At 41.8% G+C, this 27,806-nt stretch overlaps 1 protein-coding gene across 1 annotated transcript; it reads left to right on the top strand.

Annotated features, from left to right (window-relative positions):
* The first annotated feature begins 753 nt into the window (after positions 1 to 753).
* Positions 754 to 27,806, top strand: LOC137295895 (multiple epidermal growth factor-like domains protein 10). The gene is made up of 19 exons (XM_067827461.1): positions 754 to 865; positions 1,134 to 1,232; positions 1,834 to 2,094; positions 3,271 to 3,462; positions 4,525 to 4,662; positions 5,762 to 5,998; positions 6,567 to 6,761; positions 7,648 to 7,785; positions 9,146 to 9,283; positions 9,747 to 9,881; positions 19,070 to 19,204; positions 19,510 to 19,644; positions 20,131 to 20,265; positions 20,805 to 20,939; positions 21,336 to 21,473; positions 23,097 to 23,237; positions 24,396 to 24,533; positions 25,648 to 25,753; positions 26,362 to 27,806. Exons 1-19 carry the CDS (start codon positions 775 to 777, stop codon positions 26,435 to 26,437), a joined length of 2,763 nt encoding a protein of 920 aa, XP_067683562.1. The 5' UTR covers positions 754 to 774; the 3' UTR covers positions 26,438 to 27,806.

Genomic DNA, 27,806 nt, shown 5'->3' with positions numbered 1-27,806 from the left:
GTTTATGTTTATTATGTAGTTGTAAACAGTCTCTCTTAGAAACACGACATGTATTTTTCATAACGGAACTGAGAGGACGGGGAGGTTCCTTGGACCGGACGCTCTGATAGGAAAAGGTTAAAGTTAGGGGTGATGGACGGCCATGACTTCGTCCTCGAGATGAGAGTGATGGAAATGCGCCTTGCCTGATTAATACGGCTTATCGGTTCCCTGCCAGAAGATCATCGTACCGTATGAGCTGGCAACGTGGGTTATCAGTATCCCAACATGGCGGCAGGGAGATCGCTTGGCGATTATTTCCCTCGAATTAGCATTCTTCCACATGCATACATTCAAAATTATTTAGCACACTGATAAACCTTGATGGTGCAAATACATTGAATGCCCTGACTTTGCTTATTAATGTGTATGTGTTTCTATATAGGCATTTCTATAATGGCCCGAGGATGGCGGTAATGCAACTGACATTTGGAATTTGAGTTACTGACATTCTGGCGCCATATTAAACATGCACATTCTTCAATACATAGACATTAATCAGCAAATTCAGTAACTTCTAACAGAATAACTAAAATTATGACTCTTCCGCCATGATGGTATGCCTCTGATATTTTGACGTTAATAAACACACCTTCTCCGGGGCATTTCATTACAGTGCAGTGAATGTTCTCTTGGTTATATCATGCAATCCGTCCTGTTATCGCCATGACACGAGTACTAAGGCTTGTTATCTCCTCGGTATCATCCATACCGTATACTGGTGTACAGAACGAGATGTCAGAACGAGACATGAGGACACATTCAGCGACCTTTATTTTACTGTGTTTCTCTGGTTTCGTTACAGTGATCGAGGTCGGTGGCCAAGGTAACCATCTGATAACATTTATGGTTAAAGTGGAGACATTTTCCTCGATATTGCCAATTCAAAGATTGAAATCCTGATGCAATGATCACATATTTCTTGTGTATATGGTCAGGCTGGCGCTCGTCAGTCTTGACATCTGTCGTCGCTGTAGGAAATCCTTTGTTCTCTCTATTGGCCCTGTCTCGTCAGATTGCATCTCGTAGTCCGCTGAGGTATTGTTATGATTATGTATGTGATGTCTGCACCCTCTTAATCACTCACACGACAGGTATCACTGACTGTGGGTGCACTTCCGGGTGTTCCTACTCTCCGACACCGTGTGTCACGGGCTGCAACACAGGCCGGGACGGAGACTTTTGTCACAGACGTAAGTATATATACCGTACGCTGAGCTCAAACTAACGCTTAGCGAACACACTTAGTTTTGAAATTTCAAGTACATGCAGATTCTCCTCTAAATATTTCTCTCTATTATCCTACGAAGCAGAATGTATTGGACAGTAAGTGTATGTGGTTGGGTCTTCAGCGTGACGAGGACTCCCATTGGTCATATGAGGCAAGATAGTGGGTGACAATATATGAAGGGGTCTGTACAAGAAATCGGACGAAACGTGTATGTATTTACCACTGTTAACCTGAAGAATTTTATGACCTCACCACTAACACTGTCTTGGGACCACTTACTGAACACTTTACACTCTGTCGCAATACAAACTGCCTCCATTCACTATCAGTCCATCTACTGAACACACCTTACACTGTCACGCCAGATTACAATACACCCAAGCCATATACTAAACACATATAACACTATCACTCCAGATAACAGTGTCCCCAATCCAACTACTGAACATACCAAACATTGTCCCTCAATACTTTCGTCCGATCCTCTTATTGGTCAGACAGTTGCACGAGGTAACAGTGTTCCTGGTCCATCAAATGACAATACTGTTTTATGGTTGTTCCAGGAAATATTGCTCTCGGTCGACCAACAGAGCAAACAGGCTCCTTCAACGATACTGCGTTCTGTCCACCCCTTGACCCACATTTCGGCCGTAATGTGTGTGGGGTGAAGAACAGCAGTCTGGCAGTTGACGGCATTGCTGACCACACCTACTGGCATGGGTCGTGTAGTCACACCGTACCCCACAACACCACCGCCAGATGGAGTGTCAACTTTGGTGATAATCACGTGATCAGTCACGTGGTCATTCACACTGACGAAGATCGTAAGTTTCTCTCAGATTTTACATTGACTAGTAGGCTTAAATATGACTCCTTTGAACTGACCGACCAAGAGTTGTTATTGAACTTACATGAAGAGGTGGATGAAGTATTCATTATTCAGAGACAGAGCAAGTTTTGTTGTGTGTATTTATTTTTACAAAAATGGACATTCTCTTTTCACTCAGTCTAAGTAAACTTAGTCTCAGTGTTATTCGTTACACTCCACCACTGATTCTAACAAACCCTAGTAGAAGTTCGCGTCACATAACCATTGATTGACATATGACCGTCCAATCAAACGCGAGACGGTTAAATAGACTTAACCAATCAGACAATGGCTCCTACTTAGGAATCGGAGGGACTTACAAAATGTTCAAGTCACTGACACAGATCTCTCCACAAACAAAAATCCGCATATAACACAGTTAATTGACCAGCAGTATATGCGCTTTGGGGTTTCTGTTGATATGGTTACCATTAGCTAATATTTCCCTAAGATGACATCCTTGAATATTATCCCAAACCCCATTTTTAGCGACTGTTTACTCACCGTTGTCATGGTTGTGACGGGTGCCGTGTGCATCACCCGGAAGCGAACGTACGCTAAACAGCATTCTGAATCGTTCGGGTACGAACTTTTCGAGATAAAAAGTTCTAAAAGTATGTGCGAATGTCCACTTTCGCGATTTGGTAAGCTGTATTCTGATTGGTCAATCTCAAAGGTTACCTGACGCGACTTCCCGTAAGGTTTTGTTAGACTCAGTAGTGGAGAGTAACGAAAAGTACTGAGGCTAAGTTTACTTAGACTGTCCTTTCACTGGATGTTTGCAACGGCAAACGGTAACCTGAATATATGACACATATATAACTTCTTCTTATTCTTTATACCACGCTAAGAGCTAATTCCTGGTCCTTCTTTCATCTGATGAATCAGCAAAAAATAGCTCTGTAAAAAGAAAGTGTTCCCGATCCAACACCATTGGGTGGATCCTGGGCTTTGCAAAGTTAATCCTTGCTCCTTACCAGATGAATGAAAGGCCAAGCATTAAGCTCTGAAACGCCGCCTGAAGAATGTAAAGAAGTTGTTATTCGTAAAGCATGTCATGTATTCACGTTCGTCCAACTTCCTCTCAAGAACTTCAAACGGTAACCCGGGCGACACCTGATTTTCCACTCAGAGCCATCGGATTTCAAGACGTTCCACCTGTACGTCAGTGACCAGTGGTGTCAGAACTGGACAGGTGATGTCCTTGTGGCTGATATAACGTGCGCGCAGCCTTTGACCGGAGCTAACCTGACCATTCTTAGTCCACCGGGCCCCATGAACCAGTATCAGCCTGTGTTGGACTTGTGTGAAGTACTAGTGTACGGTAAGTGTATGCTGGCGAAGAGCTTTTACTGGATTCTGGATGGCTGTAACCGAGTCTAGTAAGTCAACACTAACTAAAATGTAATCACAACTTGTCTATGTAGACTGTGTAACATTTACAGCACACCGACACTCACACGTCCAAATCTTCCCGTGACTTTGTTCCTACTAACGTATGCTATATCTCTACCTATAGGTTGCATCATAATATGATATAGAATATAGAAGCATATTGCCTTTATTGGCGCTCTCTAACTTTTAATATGCCAACTCAACACATCTGAAGATGCATAGCTGACATGGCTGTTGTGCAGGGAATACATGTTTATTACCGGGGTGTATGGGTGTATGGGTGAATGGGTGAATGGGTGAGAGACCCCAACGTAGTCTTCCAATTGTCTGTCCCACAATCCCTGAAAACATCATGTTTCTTTTCACTCAGCCCTTTTTCCAATGCAAACGCTCTAAATGAAGAACTGGGTTCTGAATCTCCCAGCACACCGCAGATGTTACACTTGTCATATATTCAAACGAACAGTAGGAATATATGCAAGATGTAACCCCTGTGGGCAGAGAATGCCAGCACACTATTGCAATTACACATTCATGTTTGAAGATTAAATGCTTGTCTACGTCTGTTCCAACAATTATTTCACGTACTCAAATTCAGTGGTGACAAGCATGTCACAAAATGAATGAAAGTCCCTATTGCACACGCACACCTTTCAGTTGTGTCATCTGATGTTGACATTATTGTCATCACCATTATCCAAGTGTCATCACTACAGACCAGTCTCTTACAGCTTGTGTATGTATCAAACTAACGGACAGAAGAAATAATACCAAGTCGAAATAACTGATGTTACAAAACGACAAACTACCATTATGAAAAAAGACAGTGGGCAACATGCGCTCATTTGTTTCATTGGAGGATCCTTTGAGTCAGTGTATAAATGAAGGAATGAAGTCCAAATTATCAAATTAAGTTTTGGTATAGTTTCTTTTGCTGGTTAGTTTATAAAGAGTATATATGTGATGTCCGACTTTCTTCATGTTCTGACAGAGTGCAGTGACTTCTGGTTCGGTTCCCAGTGTGACAAGAGGTGTCACTGTCACAACATGTCGGAGGTGTGTCACAAGGTCACCGGTCGCTGCCTATCGGGGTGTGCAGCGGGCCGGGCAGGAGACGATTGTCAGATCAGTAGGTGCTTTTCAATCCAAGATATGGTGGCAGTGCTGAGCGTAACCTTTCTACACATCAACCCTTTGACATCCCGGAAATATGTGACAGGGTTAGAATCCCTGTTTGCCGGATGATGTTGCTACTTTTTCAGCACTTTTATGGGTTAGCCTAGTGTTTAAAGTGTTCGCTCGTCACGCGGAAGATTTCTCACTCGGGCACAACGTGGAGTCTATTTCTGGTGTCCCCCGCGGTGATATTGCTTGAATATTCCTTAAAAACACACTAAATCAAGCTCACTCGCTACTTTGAATATCTGAAATTATAGATATTCCACGGACAATACCAACTATTGAAATACTATTGTAGTCAGTGTTATTTTCAGACACTTAGCACAATAAGGAAACTGTATATGCAGTGTGAATGTGTTGCGGGAGAACAAAATGAAAAACAATTTCACTCTGTTTCTTTCAGTGATTCACAAATCCCAGTGAGTCGAAGCTACTTTTCCAAGCTTTCCGTGGTTTGAAATTTGCCCCCAAGTGAACCTGGTTTTCTAAATAGATGAAAGCATTGACAGTAAAACGAAACAGTCGTCGAAACATACGATTTCATTGCATGATAGTCACTTGACTTCCAGAGCCTCTTTCTCATTCTCTTACTAAACCATACGCCTGGAGTAGATTCTGTCAGAACCAAGGGTGCAAGACTGAGTCATAACCTGCCCATGACAGTCGTAAGAGCATTTGCAGTGTTTATAGGCGTTGACATTTGTGAGCGAGTGGGTTTAGTTTTACGCCACACTCAGCTATATGGCGGCGATCGGTAAATAATTGAGTCTTGAACAGACAATCCAGTGATGAACAGCATGAGCATCGATCTGCGCAAGTGGGAACCGATGACATGTGTCAACCAAGTCAGCGAGGCTGACCACCCGATCCCGTTAGTCGCCTCTTACGACAAGCACAGTTGCCTTTTATAGCAAGCATGGGTTGTTGAAGGCCTATTCTACCCCGGGACTTTCACGGGTCCGTTGACATTTGTATCATCACTCGTCCAAATACTTATATGGACTAGACTGAAAGAGCCTTTACTGAGTTCTCTACTTCTGCCTATTCAGTTAATGTGGCACTGGACCGGAACGCCGTACAAAGCAGCACGTCTTCAGGGCCAGAATGTGTCGATACAACATCCCCTCAATGTGCGACATCAGCTGGTCAAGCCGTGGATGGGGACACCAGTAGTGTAAACGGGTCGTGTTCATACACCGCCTCCGGTCAACCCTCGTCGTACTGGAGTGTTAACCTGGGGAAGACTCGGGACATCCACAGCTTCAGGATCTACAACAACCATCACCGTATGTTCAGGGTGTTGTAATAGCAGAAAGGCAATTATCAACATGCGTACATGCTGTAACCTTTACGACAGCCCATTAAACAAATACAAGCACGCATTATTCCAATGGTAGGTGTATAACAAACTATATTGTATACTACAAACAGAAAACTATGGGAACGCCCTATGATTTGATAGTCATATATAAACTTATTAATGCTCTAACATAAACTTTCTGTGTGCTTAAGGGGGGGGGGGGGTGGGGGGTTAAAAGGCATGTTGGAACAGGTAGTGGATCAGCTGGTTCAGTATTTGTTCGATTAAAGTGAAATGAAACAGTGAAATCAAAACAGTGAAAAACAAGGGTGCTGAAACACAGCTGCAGCATGTTTGATCCAAACGCCCAAACACAGCATAGTGCGTGCCACTTGTGACAAACTTTAAATTATGGTGCTGGTGTGTTTCAGCACCCTTGTTATTCACCGTTCTGAGGCTCTTGTACACTGGTGTGTTTAGTAGAGTAGTGTATACTGTCGTTCTCTATACAGATATATTATCCCGACGATTTAAGGCACAAACTCTTCATTCAGATCTTGACTATCTTAGAGGATTCAAAGTCACAGTAGACGGCAGTGCTTGTTACCAGGCCAGCACCACAGCCACGCCTCCTGCTGTCATTGACTTCAACTGCACTGACGTCATTTCCGGTTCTAATGTGTCCATTCTGCTCCCATCCTCGTTACAAGGACAACATATACTCAGTTTATGTGAAGTGGAAATTTATGGTAAAGTAAAAACACAAACGATTATTGTACGCATGATGGGGTTAAAGCAATATAGTGTGATGTTGACAAAAATGAGAATATTTAGAGTAAATCGATTCTCATTAATATCATCTTCCCGAGGCAAAAGTACCCATTAGTCTATATCAGGTCCAGTTCTTTCCTTTTAAGCCGACTATATAATTATATCCCGTTCGACTAAAGAAGTATAAATGTTCATCGCTGGTTTTATGAAACATCGATGATGCCCGAAAATGTTGTTGTCCACAGACAGTGATCCATTGCGTTGCTGGCAGGAATAAATCTCGAATTCTTTCAGTGTGAACGACCAGGTCGTCCACGTGTTAAGTTTATGACGTCACTTGAAATGAAAACAGCGATCTGGTTGGATCTTGCGTTGCCACTACAAGGGACACAACTCGCCCTCTTGAAAGGCAGGGGTGATAAATCGATCTAAGGAGAAGACAAAGAAGAGCAAACGTGACAATAAGACGTGAATTTGCGCTGTTTGACACTCATGTCCCGGGGTAAACGATACTAACAGTTGTGGAGTTTTGACTTGTTGTATGATCCTTGACAACAGCTGTTAGATATGTCAGCTGTATCATGGTGGAGTTTATAAAACTGGCATGACAGAAATCCCATGACATCAGAGCACCATGAGTCTCAGTTGGCCAGATGAAACATTGTAAATACTGAGTCTAAATTAATCAACTCTGACTAGAAGAGTAACTTGCTGGTTTCTATTCATACCACTTGGCCCCAGGGTGAAATGTGTACAAAAGTACAAAACTCTCGTATATCTATCTATCATTCTGTCCGTAGGTCCATCAGCCTCTATCTGTCCATCCATCTATCTATAAACAATATGTTAACATTTCTACTACAGAGTGTGATGACTTCAAATACGGGTTAGACTGTGAAGCCACCTGCAGTTGTAATGACGTCACGGAAGTCTGCAACAAGACCACAGGCTACTGTCGGAGTGGGTGTCCTCCAGGCTTGACTGGACAGAGCTGTACACAAGGTGGGTGGTTGGTAGGTTGTTGTCCGGGTACCCAGGCTACTGTCGGTGTGGGTGTACTCCAGGCTTGACTGGACAGAGTTGTACAAAAAGGTGGGTGGTTGGTAGGTTGATGTTCGGGTACGCAGGCTACTGTCGGAGTGGGTGTCCTCCAGGCTTGACTGGACAGAGCTGTACACAAGGTGGGTGGTTGATAGGTTGTTGTCCGGGTACGCAGGCTACAGTTGGTGTGGGTGTACTCCATGCTTGACGGAAATATCAACTACTGAGTAAGTCAACACGAAATACATTTCGTGCTCAGCAACTGAATTATCTCAGACTGTTATTTGTTAAAGTTTAATCTCATTCAACCAAGGTAATATAGCGTTTAGTGATTAACAGAAATCAGATCAGATTCTATGTAATATCAAGCAGATACGAACAAGGATTGGGAAAAAGGGGCTTCATGACGTCATTTCCTGTTTGAAGGGCTCGTTATCGCCAGGCCCTACATTGTTACCTTTCTTGTCGGACCGCGTTATACCGGGGAGTTGCTGTAAGCAAAGTACCGTACACCCAAGTTTCTCTGGGGATGAGGACAGAGGTGAAGACATCATGACGTTTTCTAGCCACAGAATCATTCTGTTATGTCTTGTAACGGCTGTAACGAGTTGCGTGTCCGTTCAAGGTAAGAGCTAGTGTCAGTGACAGTGTGGACTCTTCTCGGTCGAGGTATGCACCGGACCAGGGCCATGGATTTTCTCTGTTCATTAGTGTGTGAGTGGGTCTCTTTCGGTTTGGATATGGTTGTTCCTGTTCACCATGATTATTATCTCCTGATTACAAACTAATAGTCTATAAAATAGTAGTTCCAAGATGAAAAAGAGATCAGACATAAAGAAACTGGCTGTATGCACACGCCAACGGTCGGACATATTATCTCATATTTATCCCTTTATACAAGAGCACATACACCGACACCGTTATCGCTCTGCTAGATTGTCGTCAGTATTTTGCATGTGTGTTTCTGTAAACAGGTACTTGTCAAAGGTTTGGTGGACCTGTATCTAGTCAAGCAATCTGACTGGTTTAGACTGTTTGATCACTGGATTGCCTGGTCCAGACCCGATTATATACATACCGCCGTCATATAGCTAGAATATTGCTGAGTGCAGCGTTAAACAACAAAATACAAATAAACAGATGAAGGAAGTAGCCGAATGTCTGAACGATGAGTTGAACAGCAACTAGCTGGTTGTTACGTTTTTGTGTCGCAATGCAGCATAACTGCAACTTTTCTAACGAAACATCTTTACACATTTAATATTAGATATTACATAATTTACGCGCCATACCTGTATGCACTTACGTTCTATTGTTGTAGGTTGTCGAAGCGGCTACTATGGGCAGAACTGTTCCAGTGTGTGTGGTCACTGCGCCCAGGGATCTGCCTGCAACACGAGGACAGGGAACTGTCCAGACGGTCTGTGTGAAGGGTACTGGACTGGCCTTGGTTGTCATGGTAACTATCCGCTTCAAGGAAGTATAACTACACGACACTATGCCACAGTGCCTGTGAAAAAGACGGTTTGTTTCATAACGCTGCACAGATGACTCCGGAAAACAATGCTGTGTAATGATACATCGAATAAAAATGTCCTAAAAAAATGTAGGACACCTGTTCAACCAGGATCATGTTGTCAAAATATTCGCCGGACTAGTGTTGGTCATGTTAGAATCTTGTGATAGTGGGTTCGAATCCTAGTTTCTCCTTGATTTTGTTTGTAGGCTTCTCAGCGCCATTCCTGCTCTTGTGGATTATATAATTGTGGTCTGTAACATGTATAACACTAGGACATTTTTCCATCAGTTTGTGAGCATTGAAAAAAACTCAAATGATAATCCTCAGTTAAATAATTCAAAGCTGGTGCAGCCAGACAGGAAGGTGTCAGAAGGTTACTGATGGATGTTGTCGGTCGGTACAGATTGTCGGAAGGGTACCTACCTCCGTGGCGGACAGTGTGAGCCTTGTCTGATGTGTGCTGACGACGACTGTGACATCAAGGGGAAGTGCCATCGGGGATGTCGTGCTGGATACACAGGAGATATGTGTAATGAAAGTGAGTTAACATGGCTTGACCTATAGACGTTAGTCATTGCCAGTAATGTTAATAGTGTTACAGGGATTTCCGTAGTAGTAGTAGTAGTAGTAGTAGAAGTAGTAGTAGTAGTGGTAGTAGTAATAGTGGTAGTAGTAGCAGCAGCAGCCGCAGTAGTAGTAGCAGTAGTAGTAGTAGTAGTCGTCATCGGAATTATTCAAACTAGACCAAACAATACAGTGATTGCTTCCATGAACTTCTTCGCTATGCCATGAATGGTATGTTTAAACGTTAGTGAATCAGATAAGGACAAACTCCTTTACTCAGGTGGTTGTTCATCCATGAGGTTTGTCCTTTCTGCTTCCATGAATTCCCATCTGCACCTGTAATGTATAACGAATCGATGCTTCATAGGATGGTTCGACCAGTGTGTGTGTCAACGCGGACACAGTTCGTGCATAGCGACTGGACATATCACACTTTAAGATAAATCGTGTTTAACCAGCACGGTATGACACTCTGTGATTACCTGAAATGTCGTTATTGAGTATAGTATGATAAACCAGCAGGTATTATTACGTAACACAGCATCACAATATGGGTTGACGGGGTCAATGTCAGTGTGGGTTAGTTACTATTATTACGCTGCCGGTATGGAGAAACTCATGATTACGAAATAACTATTAATTAGTGATCCAAGACGTGCATATGTAACAAACAAGATTCATGTAAAACCAGGCATACTTTGTGTTTCCAGCCATGAAATACCCGTGGCATTGCTGAGACAGGTGTGAACAATATACGTGCTTTAGAATATGTACGCTAATTGATCAATATTAATCATATATAATACCAGAGGTATTGCTGGGAGAGGTGTGAACCCATGTACGTGCTATAGTGAGTGAGTGAGTTAAGATTTAACGTCACATCGGCAATGTTGCAGCCATATCGTGACGAGAACATACGTGACATAAAAAATATATATGTGTACATATTATGTAGAACCTGTCGACGAAGGACAGTAAAACCACTAGACTATCACAGTTAATATTAAAACTAGTGTGGAAAATGTAAAAATATAACAGTATCATTATTTGGACAGTACAATATAAAAACAGGCCATAGATCGCCAACAACAGAGGGTAGATCACCATACTAGGGACCATGGGGACTTACAATACCTGTGCTACCTTCATGGTCCCTAGCTGGATTTACACCATCCCCTCAGCTGCTAGCGATTGTATGCAAGATTAGCCACAAATTAAAATGACACATATTCTACGGCTAAAAAAGTGGAAGAATAAATCTGACTTCAACAGTTTTTGGACTTACGTACCCTCTCAGGAGGACAATATTTTTACGGTACTTCAACCCCCTTCGAGGATACAGCCACTAACAATCGTAGTTCCTGATTCGACTTCCAATCTTAAAATATTTATCTATTTACAAGTCATGTAATAAATCTAATTCTTTTAAAAACGCAATGATTAAATGATTACTAACGTTACTAAAAAGATCCTTCATAGTTCCCGATTTAAAATAGTTATCCCTTGTGATGGAATATTCAACACAGTCAAGCAGGACATGCTTGACTGTGATTCTTTCATCACAAGGGATACAGAACGGAGGATCTTCACCTTTAAGCAAATATTCATGCGTATATCTTGTGTGGCCAACGCGACATCGTCGCATGATGACCTCTTCAAATATGGACTGACAACCCAAGTATGTATAACCAATGTAGGGTTTTATTTCATGTAGTTTATTTATACCTACTTGGGTGTCCCACTTCTTCTGCATCAGATCACGAGTGTAAGCTCTAATGCTAGCTTTGTAGTCAGAATAAGGAATACGAAGTGGTGTCACAGATTTGTTAAGTGCTGCCTTAGCAGCAAGATCGGCCATTGCGTTACCGGAAATGCCAACGTGGCTGGGTAACCAACAAAAAACGATGTCGCATTGGCCAGTAGCAAGATCATTATATAATTCAATAATTTCTATTAAAAGTGGATGTTTACAAGAAAGATTTTTAATAGCCTGAAGGCAAGAAAGAGAGTCGGAATAGATTATATATTGTTTATGTTTATGGCGTCTTTGAATATATTTAAGAGCTGTTAATATGGCGTTAGCCTCAGCGGTAAAAATAGAACTGTTGTCTGGTAATCTAGAAGATATTGTTCTGGATCCAATGACAGTGGCACAAGCCACTGCACCACCGACCTTGAACCCATCTGTAAATAAGGATTTATAACTGCTATATTTATGTTTCAATTCATTATATTCTTGTTTATACTGTAATTCATTAGTTTCTGATTTTTTAAATGTGGTCAGTGTTAGGTCCACTTGGGGCCTAACCAACTGCCAAGGAGGAGAAGAGAGAAGACGGGAAGGAGCTATATTTTCCAGCTCAATGCCGGCAGCAGCAAGAAATGGTTTAATTCTTAAACCAAGAGGCGGTACAAGTGAAGATTTCATATTGTATAAGTCCTCACACAGAGGACTGAAAACACAGTTATATGCAGGGTTTGACTCACTGGAATATAATTTTGTTACATACTGTAAAGCTAATTTGATACGTCGCTGCTCAAGAGATGGCTCATCGGCCTCAACGTACAGGCTGTCAACAGGTGAAGTTCGAAAGGAGCCAAGACAAAGTCTTAGACCTTGATGGTGAACAGAATCTAAAAGTTTCAGGTGGCTTTTACAGGCTCCACCATATACAATGGAGCCATAATCAAGTTTTGACCGGATCAGTGATCGATAAAGTTGCAGGAGGGTAGCTTGGTCCCCTCCCCATTTAGAATTTGAAACGACTTTCAACAAGTCAAGTGCCTTCAGGCATTTAGTTTTGAGGGATTTGATATGTGGTAGAAACGTTAAATGTGAGTCAAAAATTAATCCCAAGAACTTGGCCTCCTTTACAACTTTGATGGGAGTGCCATCTAGAGATAGTTCTGGGTCCTTATGTGGCTTATATGTTCTGCAAAAATGTATACAATTAGTTTTGGACTTCGAAAATTTAAAGCCGTTTTCAAGACACCATTTATTTATTTTGTTTAAACACATTTGCAGTTGCCGTTCAATAGTATGCATATTTTTACCACGACAAGAAATATTAAAATCATCCACAAATAATGATCCATCAATTGAATCGTTTAAAACTTTTGACAAACTATTTATCTTGATGCTAAAAAGTGTGACTGACAAAATACTGCCTTGTGGAACACCCTGATCCTGATTATAATGATCAGACAGAGTAGAACCTACGCGAACTTGAAATTGTCTGTCATTTAAAAAGTTGGCTATGAATTGAGGCAAACGACCTCGCAAACCGAAATCATGTAGATCTCTCAAAATGCCATATTTCCAGGTTGTGTCATATGCTTTTTCTAGATCAAAAAGGATAGACACAGCATGTTGTTTATGAATTAGTGCGTTTTTCACAAATGATTCCAGTCGCACTAAGTGATCGACAGTACTTCTATTTTTACGGAAACCACACTGTATATCTGTGATTAGGTTATTGGTTTCCAAGTACCAAACAAGTCGATTATTTATCATGCGTTCCATGGTCTTGCAAACACAGCTAGTTAATGAAATCGGACGATAATTGGACGGATCCGCGTGATCACGTCCAGGTTTAGGTATTGGTACTACTATGGCATCACGCCATGAAGAAGGAAATTTACCTGAAGTCCAAATATCATCAAAAATAGATAAGAGCGTCTCTAAACAGGTTTCTGGTAAGTGTTTCAGGAGTTGATAATGTATGTTATCAGCTCCTGTAGCAGTGTCATGAGCTTGATCAAGAGCAGTATGGAGTTCATGAATAGAAAACGTTTCATTATAATCTTCCCCATTATCAGAATTGAAATTAATAGTTTTCTTTTCTTGTTGTTTTTGATACTGCTGAAATTTAGGTACATACTTAGAAGAGGAAGAATGTTTAGCAAGAGTTTCGCCCAGTTTATTCGCAATATCTGATTTATCAGTAAGTAATTGATCTCCATGTTTAAGATGATGGACAGTAGATATAGTACCTTTACCTTTGATTTTCTGGACCATGTTCCATACCTTGGGCATGGGTGTCCGAGAATTTATTTTAGATACATAATTTTGCCAAGATTGGCGTTTGTTCTGTCTAAAAGTACGCCGTGCTTTAGCATTTGAAATTTTAAATTTATTTAAATTATGCACCATAGGATGGCGACGGAAATAATGTTCTGCTTTTTTCCTTGCCTTCCTAGCTTGTTTGCACTCATCGTTGAACCATGGTTTTGTTATGTGTGGAACTACAGAGGACTTTGGTATACACTCATCAGCTATGGAATTCAGATCATCAGAAAAGCATTTAATAGCATCAGGAACGTCAATAAAACGTTCAGGTTTAAGTTTTTCAGCACACAGTGTTTGATATAAAGCCCAGTTAGCCTTTTTAAAATTTCGTCTTGATGATGGAGGAACATCGGATGGAGTTACAGCTTTTAGCATAGTAGGAAAATGGTCACTTCCACAGAGGTCATCGTGGACTGACCATTCGAATTCGTTTAATAGTTCGGAATTTGTCAATGACAAGTCGAGAGCAGAATAGGTCCCTGTACCAGGGTGTAAATATGTGTTGGAACCATCATTATAAATACATAAGTCATTGTCGGAACAAAAGTCCTCCAACAACTTACCTTTAGTGTTTGTATTTACACCACCCCAGAGTGGGTTGTGGCCATTTAAATCTCCCATTATAATACAGGGCTTCGGGAGTTGGTCATATAGAGCTTGGAGATCGGTTTTAGGAAACGTCGAAGACGGAGAAATATACAGAGAGCATAGCGTCAATGCTACATGTAAAGTAATTCTCACAGCAACAGCCTGCATATTAGTATTAAGTGAAACAGGGCTTTGAATAACGTTTTGTCTCACTAGAATGGATGATCCTCCAGTGGCCCTATCACCCGGAGGTGAAAAACAATGATATGCATTAAAATGACGAAGGTCAAATGTATCTGTTTGTTTTAAATATGTCTCTTGGAGACATAACGCTGAAGGTGTAAAATCTTGGACTAATAGCTGTAATTCATGTAAATTAGTCCTCAATCCTCTGCAGTTCCACTGTACAATATTATTGGAATAAACTATCTTTTAGGGGGATTTATGGGGGATCTACCCCGCACTCTTTTGGAGGGCGACAAGCTATGTGCCCTAGAATGGACGTTTTCAGAAACGTCCATGTCTTCAAGTGACCCATATTTATTAAACAACTGAATCTTGTTTTGTGACCCTTTCGGGGTTCTGCCACTTAGTTTTTTCAAAGGATCTGGCCTTTTAGGTTTAGTTTTAACGGTTTCCGAAGATTTTGGAGTTGACTGAGAAGATGCCTCATGATCAGATGATGCTACTGATTGGATTTGGGACGAATGTGACTCTGGCGTTTGGGTAGATATTGTAGGTGAAGTAATCAGAGGAGCTTCTGATGTAATCCACGTCAAGTCAGTTTGACAGCTTGTGGCTGATTTTGTAATCCTTGCTTCTGACGGTGTTTTAGTTATAGAAGCATAGCTTTCTTTAGGTTCAGAACTTTGGACCAGTTTTTTGGCATCTGCAAAACTAATGTTTCGGGTGAATTTTATTTTGTTGATCTCCATGTGAAACTTCCAGACAGGACATTCTTTAGAAAAGGATGAATGGGCACCAGTGCAGTTTGTACATTTCTTAACGTTACTGTCACAATCTTCTGTTGTATGTGTCTTTTCACCACAGTGAGCACAAACAACAGACAATGTGCAGTTATTAACCCCTTGGCCGAACTTTTGGCATTTGAAACATCGAAGAGGGTTTGGAATGTACATTTCAACCTGGATGTTACAGTATCCTGCTTTCAGTGATTTTGGAACATTTGGAGAAGAGAAAGAAAACAAATATGTGTTTGTGTTGACAGTAGCATCATTTCTACGGGTTGTAAAACGTTTGACAAAAAGGACACCTTGCTCCTTCATCTCTGAGGCGATGTCAAGTTCTGACATGTCAGCAAACAAACGTTCACGGTCCCTGACAATTCCTTTGCTCGTGTTGAGTGTTTTGTGAGCCGAGATCGTAACTGGAATGCCGACAAAAGATTCTGTGCTCATAAGATTGGTGGCTTGCTGTCTTTTTGCACACTCAACCAGAAGGGCACCGGAACGTAATCGCCTAATGTTTTTAACATCACCAGCGATGCCTTGTATACCTTTAGCTACGGCAAAAGGATTCAACTTTAAAGGGGTCTTGTCAATAGTCTCAACAACAAGAAAACGTGGCCAGTAATCAATTGAGTTGGGCAGTCTGTGGTCAGTTTCAACGGGATCAGTATCAAGTTGACGTTTGCTCTTTTTTTGAGGGGTTTCGTAAGCCATGTTTAGTTAGTTAGATTTCATCATCTGAGCTCCCCACCCACCACGGAGTATCACAAGGACAGTGCTAAACGCTAGTGGGTCTCCGACTTGCAGCACCAAGGATACTCAGATGATATACTCTAGCGGAAGAATTATGAATAACTAATCCACCAGATTGGCCCATGAGCCACCGCCTTCTGGGCATAAGACTCTAGGCAAAATTCAAGTACAAATTATCATATTACAAAATCCAAATAACGCCACTGTAATAATAAGGCCAAGTCCGAAAATCAAACAATTCCAAATAAAATTTGTGCATTGACATATATATAGTCCATACACAGGGCTTGGCATGACCAGCCGATTGGTTGAACCGGGCCCATTCAACCACCCGTCTAGGTGAAGTAAGGGTCGAAGGGGTATGTTGGGCAAAGGGAACACGATTGCAGGCCCCCAGTGCCCTCAACCCCCAGACTCCCGTCCTCCACCGACACAGGGCCGCAACCCACGGCAAACGGGTTGGTGGACCAAATATCCCCCCGGGTCCACAACGGGGGTGTCGGCGAGCTCTTGGCGTTACCCAGCACCCACCACGAGGAGGTGGCTCGCCACGGGTGCCTACGTGCTATAGAATATGTACGCTAATTGATCAATATTAATCATATATAATACCAGAGGTATTGCTGAGAGTGGTGTGAACCGATATACGTGCTATAGAATATGTACGGTAATTGATCAATATTAATCATATATAGTACCAGAGGTATTGCTGAGAGAGGTGTTGTGAACCCATATACGTGCTATAGAGTATGTACGGTTATTTGTCAGTATTAATCTTGACTATTAGAACAAAATATAACTCCCTTTGATGATAGTTGATCATGAATAGGTAGCGGTTGTATTCACACACCCTGTATATGCACGCGGTCAATCATATTATCGCACGTATATCCCTTAGTACATAAAACATGCACTCATACCATTATCGCAGAAACAAAGATTTTGAATCATAACATGTAGCTCCACCGTTACGTAAGTCGACAGAGCGCATCAAGGTCATGGTACCAGTTCATGTTTACGAACGTGTTAAGATGTATACTTCTCACAGTTCCAGAAAACTAAGTTGTTGTGGTTTGGTCATGGAATACTTGTAATTGTGAAGGTGATTTTCGTAGATCAACTTTCTGTCTGAGTAAAGGGCGGTTAGTATGCTCATATAGGGATAAGATGTCTTTTTAAGTTATAAATATCTTTTCTTTTTAACTGATGTTTCCAGATTTAGTAGAAATATGTTTTCATATTAAATTTTATCCTCTCCCCTTGTCCGGCTATCAAGTACTAAGTCTTGGTCTCATTCAAGAGCGACAACTCAGTTAATCATCTTCATTAGTTTCTGAAGAGTTATTCCCCTTTGTTTACTTGCCCGCAGACGACAATTTCAGTGATCCTTGTACGGATAATGTAGGGAAGAGGAAGTTGATTTTAGAGTAGTGTAAAAGGGACATCAGATCAGCTGAAGTGGTTTTAAGTAGAAGAGGCATCCCATTGTCTGATGTTTATCTGTAAAATATGGCCAATGGATATGGCACTGAGCACCAGGCGCAGGTAGGCCCAGAAAATTGAATGTCGGTGACAAGAGGCGACTCGGTATTCTTGTTTCTAAAAACAAACCATGGAGTTTAGAAAACTTAAGGCTCGATGTGACTGATAGATGAACTGTGGCTGTCTGTAAGGAGACAATTAGAACTGAGCTCCATGCAATGGGTTGGCAGAAAAGTCGAGAAATTCCATCACCGATCATAAACCTGAACAGAAAGAGCGAAGGTTGAACTGGTGCTTACAGCACAGACATTATAACTGGGACAATGCGAATTTCCCAGATGAAAGTCATGTGTGGCTGTTTCCTCATTCGTGACTCCTCGTCTCTTTCCGTGAAGGGAATATGAACAGTGAGCGGTACAAAGTGTTTCAACGTCAGGGACATTTACTGAGAAGTAGACGAACAGTTGTTTTGCGTTGAGACTTTAATCTTCATTAACGCACGCGTCTTTAACATACATGTCTACATGCAACACTAGCTCAGTCGTCACTAGCTTGACGTCACCAATAACTGTGATCTTAGACACTACATTTGCTTCCATCTGTTCACGTTGAGATTTTTTTGGAGTTTCCAGAAAGAGAACGACCGAAAATATGGTTCAAAGCATCCATAGGCCTGGTTTCGGACCTAAAATATTTCATCATTAGATTGGCCAAGCTATAGCTCGGACCTAAATCCCAAAACAAAATGTTTGGGGACTTACGAATGAAAGTGTCAATGAGAAAAATCTGACAAATATTGCTGAAATGAAAGAGGAGGCGGTCTGATATTGGAACAGCATGGACCACGACTTTCCAACTTCTTTGATAAGCAGTATGCCCCGCCGCATTGAATCCCAGTGCTGCCCATTGTCACTTGACAAAATAACTGTCACCTGTCTTTGAATCTGGAATCATGTTCTGCTAATTTCCACATTTAATACTTGGGTAATGAACGAATACAAAGATTACAATCTTTACATCCTCAATAATTTCTGGTCATACATATTTAGCTGGAAATAAACAGAAGCTTATAATTTTTTCTGTAAAATAGAGGTCCTTTCATTAAGTTCTTGTCTATAAAACTGAAGTTTGCCCCGTTCTTGTCTATAAAATTGAGATTGTTCCTGTTCTTGTCTGTAAAATAGAGGTGCATCGTGTTCCTGTCTATAAATAAGCAGTTTATAGTGGTCTTGTCTATGAAGTAAAGGCTTATCGTGTTCATGTCAATAACACAGAGGTGTATCCTGATCTCGCCCTTTCCAGCATGTGTCAATAACACATACGGCGCCAACTGCAGGTTCGAGTGCGGGGCGTGTCACAACAACGTGGCCTGTGATGTCCGCACAGGGAACTGCGCTGGCGGATGTGAACTGGGGTTTACTGGTCAACTCTGTCAAAGTAAGCCTAATAACGTTCATTACTGTTTCATCTAATGAAAATCCGTTTCAATGTTACCTTGTGTTTAAGGGACGACGAGATTGCCCAGTAGTTAAAGCGTCCGTTCGCCATGCCTAAGTCCCGGGTTCAGTTGCCATCATTGGTACAATAAGCCCATTTCTGGTGGCTCCCGCCCTGAGTTTGCTGGAATATTGCTAAATAAAACTGCATAAAACCCAGTGCTTTAGTTTCAGACAGGAAATCCTGGTCATACCTGCTATAAACCTTACCTTTTAAGCAGTGTTTGCGATATAATGTGTTCACAGACTGCACGGCAGGGCTGCATGGTGAGAGCTGCAACATGACATGTGGACGCTGTGCCAATACGAGCGTGTGTGACAAAGCCACTGGCAGGTGCCCATTGGGTTGCCAGCAGAACTTCGACGGCGACACGTGTACAGGTAACGAGGATTCCATACAGGGCATGAACGATTTCAAAGCAAAATGCAAATGCAGGTGAAAGGACTTTCTTCGCAACGATCTCTTCCAGGTCCAAAAACTTAAATGTCTGTAATGTACTGCTTATCCTACTCCTCTGATGAGTTTTGGAGGCAACCTGTTTAGACTACATGTACTTCCTTTGGTTACGTAATGATCATTTGATTAAAGACGGACACAATACACTTTGTACAGATTTCGTTTGTATTGAAACGAAGAAACACTATCTCTGTACCGTAATCTTTGCGGTCTTTTCCATAGCTACCACTAAAGTGTAGAGTGGCTTGAGCGACCCTGAAACATATCCTTGGTCTGCATTGTAATTATTGTACACAGGAGATTGACCAAAGTTTCAATACAAGTTATAGCCGATGTCATAAAACTGTTAATGATTTCCCGTTATGAATAAATATAGATTTCTACTTTGGAGTCATGTATGTGTCTGGCAGACTGCGTGGTTGGTCGTTATGGCCCCATGTGTAAGAAGGTGTGTGGTCACTGTCTGTACGGGGAGAACTGTGACCGGACGTCGGGCACCTGCACACATGGCTGCCAGGACGGCTGGAAGGGAAGAATGTGTCTAGGTGAGACAGATCAAGCATGGCAATACCGGAAATAATGCCAACCAGCAGTATAGGATTGGTGGAGCATATTTAGCATTGTTATCTTAAACAGACTGTAAGAGGTCTTAGTTCACTTTCGGTTTATAACGGTATTTTTCCCAAACCATTCTTATCGTAAACCTTTCGTTGTAAATGGGTATGTCACTGTATAATGTTGTAAATGGGTATGTCACTGGATAATGTTGTAAATGGGTATGTCACTGGATAATGTTGTAAATGGGTATGTCACTGGATAATGTTGTAAATGGGTATGTCACTGGATAATGTTGTAAATGGGTATGTCACTGTATAATGTTGTAAATGGGTATGTCACTGGATAATGATGTAAATGGGTATGTCACTGGATAATGTACACTACTTCCTGTCACTCTGAACATGATACTATCGTTAAATGTGTAGAATTAAATTATACATTTGTATTCCATCAATCAAGTTTTCCCGTCGAGATGTTTCGGTGGGATAATGCAGGCGAAGATTCCACTTCATATTCACTATTTCAGACTGCAGGCAAGGTTACTACGGGGAACTGTGTTCAGCGTGCGGACATTGCTTGGGCAATGTGACCTGTAACATGACATCCGGTTTGTGTCCAGGTGACTGTGACCCAGGATGGACCTCGAATTACTGTAACCAAGGTAACAAATACTCCTCAATTTTCTATAAATGTGACATTCTTTGCTATTACCCCGGCGATTTTATAGGTGGATTGGATTGGGGAATGTTTCAGATACTTTCTGCAAAAACAGATATTTTCAAAGAGATTGCGTATTAAAAAAAATCCCAAACTGGTTAACTGTTACTACATAAGCTGTAGAATATGATTTCGTGCCTTGGAGGGTGATTAATTAGTTTTTAATTTTCCACTTTACTGTTTATTTTTTTTATTTAGACATCATTAAGGATTTCAAATTCCAAACAATGAAGCAGATAACATTGCACAAGTTTGTACCTTTGTGGTCTATTGACAAGAAGGCGCCACATATTGAGCCCTGTGTTGCTAAAAATCACAAAAGGTTATCAACGTGTTCCAGAGTGTCCTTATGGATATTATGGGGACAACTGCGCATCAGAGTGTGGAAACTGTGCCGACAACGTCACGTGCAACAATGTTGATGGTTCCTGTCCATCCCGCTGTGTCCCGGGATACAAGGGAACAAGGTGTACTACTGGTAACGTCAGAGTTGTATAGACAGTTCGGGACCTTTCAATGACACAATATACACTACAGGTAACATCAGAGTTATATAGACAGTTCGGGACCTCTCAGTGACACAATATACACTACAGGTAACGTCAGAGTTGTGTAGACGGTTCCTGTCCTCTCAATGACACAATATACACTACAGGTAACGTCAGAGTTGTGTAGACGGTTCCAGTCCTCTCAGTGACACAATATGCACTACAGGTAACATCAGAGTTGTGTAGACGGTTCCTGTCCTCTCAATGACACAATATGCACTACAGATAACATCAGAGTTGTGTAGACGGTTCCAGTCCCCCTCAGTGACACAATACGCACTACAGGTAACATCAGAGTTGTGTAGACGGTTCCTGTCCTCTCGACGACACAATATGCAGGTAACATCAGAGTTGTGTAGACGGTTCCTGTCCTCTCAATGACACAATATGCACTACAGATAACATCAGAGTTGTGTAGACGGTTCCAGTCCCCCTCAGTGGCACAATACGCACTACAGGTAACATCAGAGTTGTGTAGACGGTTCCTGTCCTCTCGACGACACAATATGCACTACAGGTAACATCAGAGTTGTGTAGACTGTTCCTGTCCTCTCAATGACACAATATGCACTACAGGTAACATCAGAGTTGTGTAGACGGTTCCTGTCCTCTCAACGACACAATATGCACTACAGGTAACATCAGAGTTGTGTAGACGGTTCCTGTCCTCTCAACGACACAATATGTACTCCAGGTAACATCAGAGTTGTGTAGACGGTTCCTGTCCTCTCAACGACACAATATGCACTACAGGTAACATCAGAGTTGTGTAGACGGTTCCTGTCCTCTCAACGACACAATATGCACTACAGGTAACATCAGAGTTGTGTAGACGGTTCCTGTCCTCTGAGTGACACAATATGCACTACAGGTAACATCAGAGTTGTGTAGACGGTTCCTGTCCTCTCAACGACACAATATGCACTCCAGGTAACATCAGAGTTGTGTAGACGGTTCCAGTCCTCTCAGTGACACAATATGCACTACAGGTAACATCAGAGTTGTGTAGACGGTTCCTGTCCTCTCAGTGACACAATATGCACTACAGGTAACATCAGAGTTGTGTAGACGGTTCCAGTCCTCTGAGTGACACAACATGCACTCCAGGTAACATCAGAGTTGTGTAGACGGTTCCTGTCCTCTCAACGACACAATATGCACTACAGGTAACATCAGAGTTGTGTAGACGGTTCCTGTCCTCTCAACGACACAATATGCACTACAGGTAACATCAGAGTTGTGTAGACGGTTCCTGTCCTCTGAGTGACACAATATGCACTACAGGTAACATCAGAGTTGTGTAGACGGTTCCTGTCCTCTCAGTGACACAATATGCACTACAGGTAACATCAGAGTTGTGTAGACGGTTCCAGTCCTCTGAGTGACACAACATGCACTCCAGGTAACATCAGAGTTGTATACACAGGGACAGCCTTTCAATGAGACATTGATACATCGAGGGATTGAGATCGTCATAATTTTCTGGTTTTGCCTTTCGTCTGAACAATTTTCCACGTGAGTCCATGAGGAAATCACCTTACGGTTTGTTTCAGAATGTCCAGCCGGCTTCTATGGCAGCAGTTGTGAGTTTCCGTGTGGGATGTGTCGCCACAACGCAGTTTGTGACAAGACGTCTGGTCTGTGTCCTGACGGTCATTGCCAGGACGGGTACAAACCACCAAGGTGCCATGGAGGTGAGTCAGGCTCCAAAGGCATGATAGTTGTTAGAGGCTGTGGAATATATACACTACTACAGACTGTTGTCTCAAGTAAACGGCATTCTGCTGTCGCTGTCGTTCTGAATGACGTCGGTTTAGCGTTGTCATCTCGCGCCGTATTCCACGCGACGTCCACGAATTTGTGGTTTCTGCTCGTAAACTTGTCGCCTGCTCACTCTTATCCGATGTCCACATTGTCTTACGAGAATATATCAGGAACGACAAAAAAATTGTAGATTGCCAGATGGTTGAGGATTCCTAGGACTATTTTTCGGTTTCTTTGTTTTTTTTCTCAAAAAATCGATGCGACTGAAGTCTGCAAACTCAGCATCGAAAAGGACGTTGTTCATCTTTGTCAAACAGGGACCTCGCTGAAGAAACACATTGTTACAGAATTACCAAAGAATGTGAACTATCCTATGTCAAGGAGGACTGTGTGGGGATGTATTAATAATTAAGGGTTTCACAGTAATTGTGAAAGAAGGTCGTGCGAGAAATATATCGTAAGAAACGAGTAGCGTCGTGTAAGGAACGGAGGAGAATCACGAGAGAATGTGAACTATCCTCTGTCAAGGAGGACTGTGCGTGGATTTTTTTTTTAAATGGAGGGTTTCACAGTAATTGTAAAACAATGTTGTGCGAGAAATATATCGTAAGAAACGAATGGTGATTTTTGAAATTTTCGACTATATACCAATGTGCAAAAGTGTCCCTGCGTGTAATTGGAGAAAGTCACCAGGTTTAAACACCAGAGATAATATTTGGTAGAAAATGAAAAAGGCGACCCAAACACGACGTCAGGACGGACACGGACGTAGTGGTCAACCTCACCGTGCGATGTATTCAGACACCAGACACCGGATCCTGTGCGAGCAATGGCGAAACTGAAGAGTTATCTGAAAAGACAACATAACCAGACGTAGTCGATAAGGACACATTTGGAATTAGGTCGGCGCGTAAAGAAGGCGACGACACCCATGGACAGACAAACCTTGAAGCAGACGACAGTGACTGGTCAGACGACAGGGTGACTGACCAGACGACAGGGTGACTGACCAGACGACAGAGTGGCTGGCCAGACGACTGGCATAAACGAACCAAGTGAGCAAAAGTAACGCTTCAGTGCCGTTTCAGGTTGTCCGCAAGGGACAAATGGTATCCACTGTAGGCCCATGTGTGACCACTGTCTGGATCAGCATTGTGATATTGCCACTGGGCGCTGCAACAACAGCAACTGCGCTCCTGGATGGACAGGGGATTTATGCATGACAGGTAACCATCATGTTCGTTACTTTCAAAAAGTATTAGTAGTGCAGTAGTAGTACTTTGATTCAACTAAAGCGTGATTTTAATCATATCCCTCGCGCAACACTTTAAAGGATATTTGTGGTGATATGTAAACACGAACGAATGTTTGTTACCTAGAAACAATCAAAACACTTTTATGAAAAAAATACATTATATAAGTTTTTTGCGGAAAAAACATCCCAAGGCGTGAGATGTGTACTTTCGTCTGTAAATGCACCCTCTGGTTTGTTCCTCTGAAACAAATTACAGCATTTTTATAAGAATTAGATTTGTTAAAAGATTTGCAAATAGCTATATATTTTAAGATTGGACGTTTGAATTAGTGACTTAACTGGTTAGTGGCTGGATCGTCAAAGGGGTTTAAAGTATTGTACAATTATTGTCTTCCTGAGAGGATACGTGAGTCCCAAAGCTTTCACAACTAGATTTAAACTTACCAGATTTTTAAGATGTAGTATTTGTGTTCTTTTAATGTTTGGCTTGGTATGCCCTACATCGCCAGCCGCTGAAGGGATGGTGTAAATCCAGTTTGGGTCCATACAGGTGGCAAGTACTGTAAGTTCCCATGGTTCCTAGTATGGTGATCTACCTTCGGTTGTTGGTGATCTAAAGACCATTTGTACACTGTCCTGTCCGAATTTGTAAATCCAGTTTTAGAAATATATGAATCCAGTTTTAGGGAGAATCTACTGCGTGTGATGTTCTAATTGGTCTTGCTGTCTTTCGTTGACAGGTTTTTATACGTTACACGTATTTGTGGTGAATTTAGTCACGATATGGCTGTAATATGGTCGATGTGACTTTAAATATTAACTCACTCACTCCTCTGGAACATTTACCCGTACCAACCAGAATCTAGGCGTCACGTGTCAACGTGACCATAAATGAAACAAACCAGAAATGTTTGTTTCATGCGATTTCATACACTGTTTCGGCGACTGTTTTAGTTCAATCACTCTTTGAAGTGAACACTTTCTTAAAATTTTCGGCAATTGTAATATCTCCTGGGCATTGCAAAAATGGAAGATAGTATGCAACAAAATATCCTTTGCCATTCTTTGAAATGTTGTTGTTCCAGCAGCCAGTGCCAGTCAGTCCACAATACAACCATGGGGGGTAGCATTGGCGGTGCTGCTCCCCCTGCTGGCCGTCGTTGGTGTCGGCGTTGCGCTTTGGTGGAGGTGGTGAGTAGTGTCGTCATTGATAGAGTGGCCGGGACGGAGCAGGTCGACAACATCTCATTGAAAGGGGAAATTGTCAAGTTATTGCCAGGATGTTCTGATTTTGTGTTGAAGTATCTTAGAGTCACTGAAATGTGTGAAATGGGATTTGCTGAAGTTTGGCCTCTAGTGAGCCTGTGTTTTGAAACCATATACATTGAACTGGGATTGTATTGAGGTATAGAGTTTGCAACGAAGAGAATTTGCAGGGAGACTAAAAGGGCTGGAAAACCAAAGTCACTATATACCTTTATCTTTGTCATTTGTTATTGCCAGCGTGTCATTTTAAGCGAGCGGGTGAGTATGGATTCACGCCGTTTTTACCAATCACGACAAGGGACACAGAAACCATCCTCGATATAACCGGAAATGGGCTTCACATATTGTACCCATGTGGGGAATCGAACCCGGGGTTTCAAAGTGACGAGCGGGCGCTTTAACCATATGTCTATCCTCCACCCAATCGTAAGACATTCCTGATAGTAAAGGGGAATGTAGACAAAGAGACAGTCCTGTTTCATGACACGTCGATTGCTGTTGTATTACGTTCATACTGTTCCTGTCCCTAACAGTCGGCGGAGACAAAAGGGCCATTCAGACCAAGAGATGGCGGACGTCAGACGACGACCACGTCGCAGTGCTCGCTGATGTCACTAATTCACTCCGGAGGCACAGCCTGCGTTATGTGTCTAGGGAAAAACACCAGAGACCTGTGTGTTGCTGTGATAATACCAACTACAGGACAAACAATACCGTGGCCACGTATACCACACAAACAGTACCTGTCACAGAACATACATTAATCGGGACACATTAGCAGATAGGATTGTGTGATATTGATTCAAACTCTTTATATACAGTATTCATTAGTGACAAGACAAAATCTCGCCCACAACAAACGTTGGTGACAAAGCAGGTTGTAGTACAACACAGAGCACACCACAAATTGAATATAAGGGAACACCACTGAAACACAAACACAAGAGTCCCGTTGTTGAAACATGACAACAAAATTTTAAGACGTACCAAAACATTCACGCGTTTCTGCGACCTTTGCTCAGTACATATGCCTGTATGATTTGCTCTACTGACCCAGGAAGATACAGGACATGTATTCTTACCTGGTGCTTGGCAGTATCGAACATCGATATCTAGAAATTCCAAGAATCAGAATATTCTCATATGCTCCACTCGGCACCTGCCTGCGCCATGACGTCCCGTTGTTAGAGGGGTACATGCTATGAAAGATGAGCCGCATTTTAATGTTACATAATTCATGTACAATTCCTGGGACTGTGAAGTGTCTGAACATGTAATGTCCTCCTGAACTAGCAGTTGACACGTGTTCGGTTGTAACTACCCTTTGAACGTACTCTGATTAAAGGTTATATGTAATACTGAAGTATATGATTTTATGGATATCAAGTTCTTGTGTATTGCACAGGTGTTCTTAAACCGTTGTCAAATTAGGTTGCTTTGTCAACGGCATTTGTTGTTCATACCGTCGCATGCTTCATTACTGACTCACCAACTTATAGTCGCTGTATGTAGAATATAATGGTATCGTTTAATCCAGAGAATGTGTATAAACTACGACCACTGTAGCGAAATATTAAAGCCATTGATCAATTTAGTTACACATAAACGTGCTCGAGTAGATGAGATATTTATCTCTGAGCGAACATTTTGCAAAAACATGTTTAGTAGTATTTAATGACTTACGGGTGTTATCATTATGCGGGATTTCTAATTTCATGATATCTCGTAATTAAACGTCTTAAACTTACTTATTGCATTGTTCACGATATGGATGAAATACTGCCGATTTGAACTAACTCATTTATAAAAACACACATAAAATCATTCATATTTTGTACATTTCATCGTTTTGCATTGATCATGTTTTGTACATATTCTTACATTCAATATGTGACACCTGTTCGAGCTTGTTTTATGTATGTTCCTAGTTGCTTCCTAAGTTCTGTATTGTGTATAAAACATGTATTTTATGCCATTA

The sequence above is a fragment of the Haliotis asinina genome, chromosome 9 (genome assembly GCF_037392515.1).
Source record: "Haliotis asinina isolate JCU_RB_2024 chromosome 9, JCU_Hal_asi_v2, whole genome shotgun sequence".
Taxonomy (NCBI): domain Eukaryota; kingdom Metazoa; phylum Mollusca; class Gastropoda; order Lepetellida; family Haliotidae; genus Haliotis; species Haliotis asinina.
The sequence above is the reverse complement of the archived record's forward strand: the minus strand, read 5'-3'. Positions and strand labels throughout refer to the sequence as shown.

Coding starts and splice junctions, on each gene's coding strand:
- LOC137295895 (XM_067827461.1), top strand. CDS start 775: ATGTCAGAACGAGACATGAGGACACATTCAGCGACCTTTATTTTACTG. Junction 2,095..3,270: donor CATTCACACTGACGAAGATC/GTAAGTTTCTCT, acceptor TTTTCCACTCAG/AGCCATCGGATTTCAAGACG. Junction 3,463..4,524: donor GTGTGAAGTACTAGTGTACG/GTAAGTGTATGC, acceptor ATGTTCTGACAG/AGTGCAGTGACTTCTGGTTC.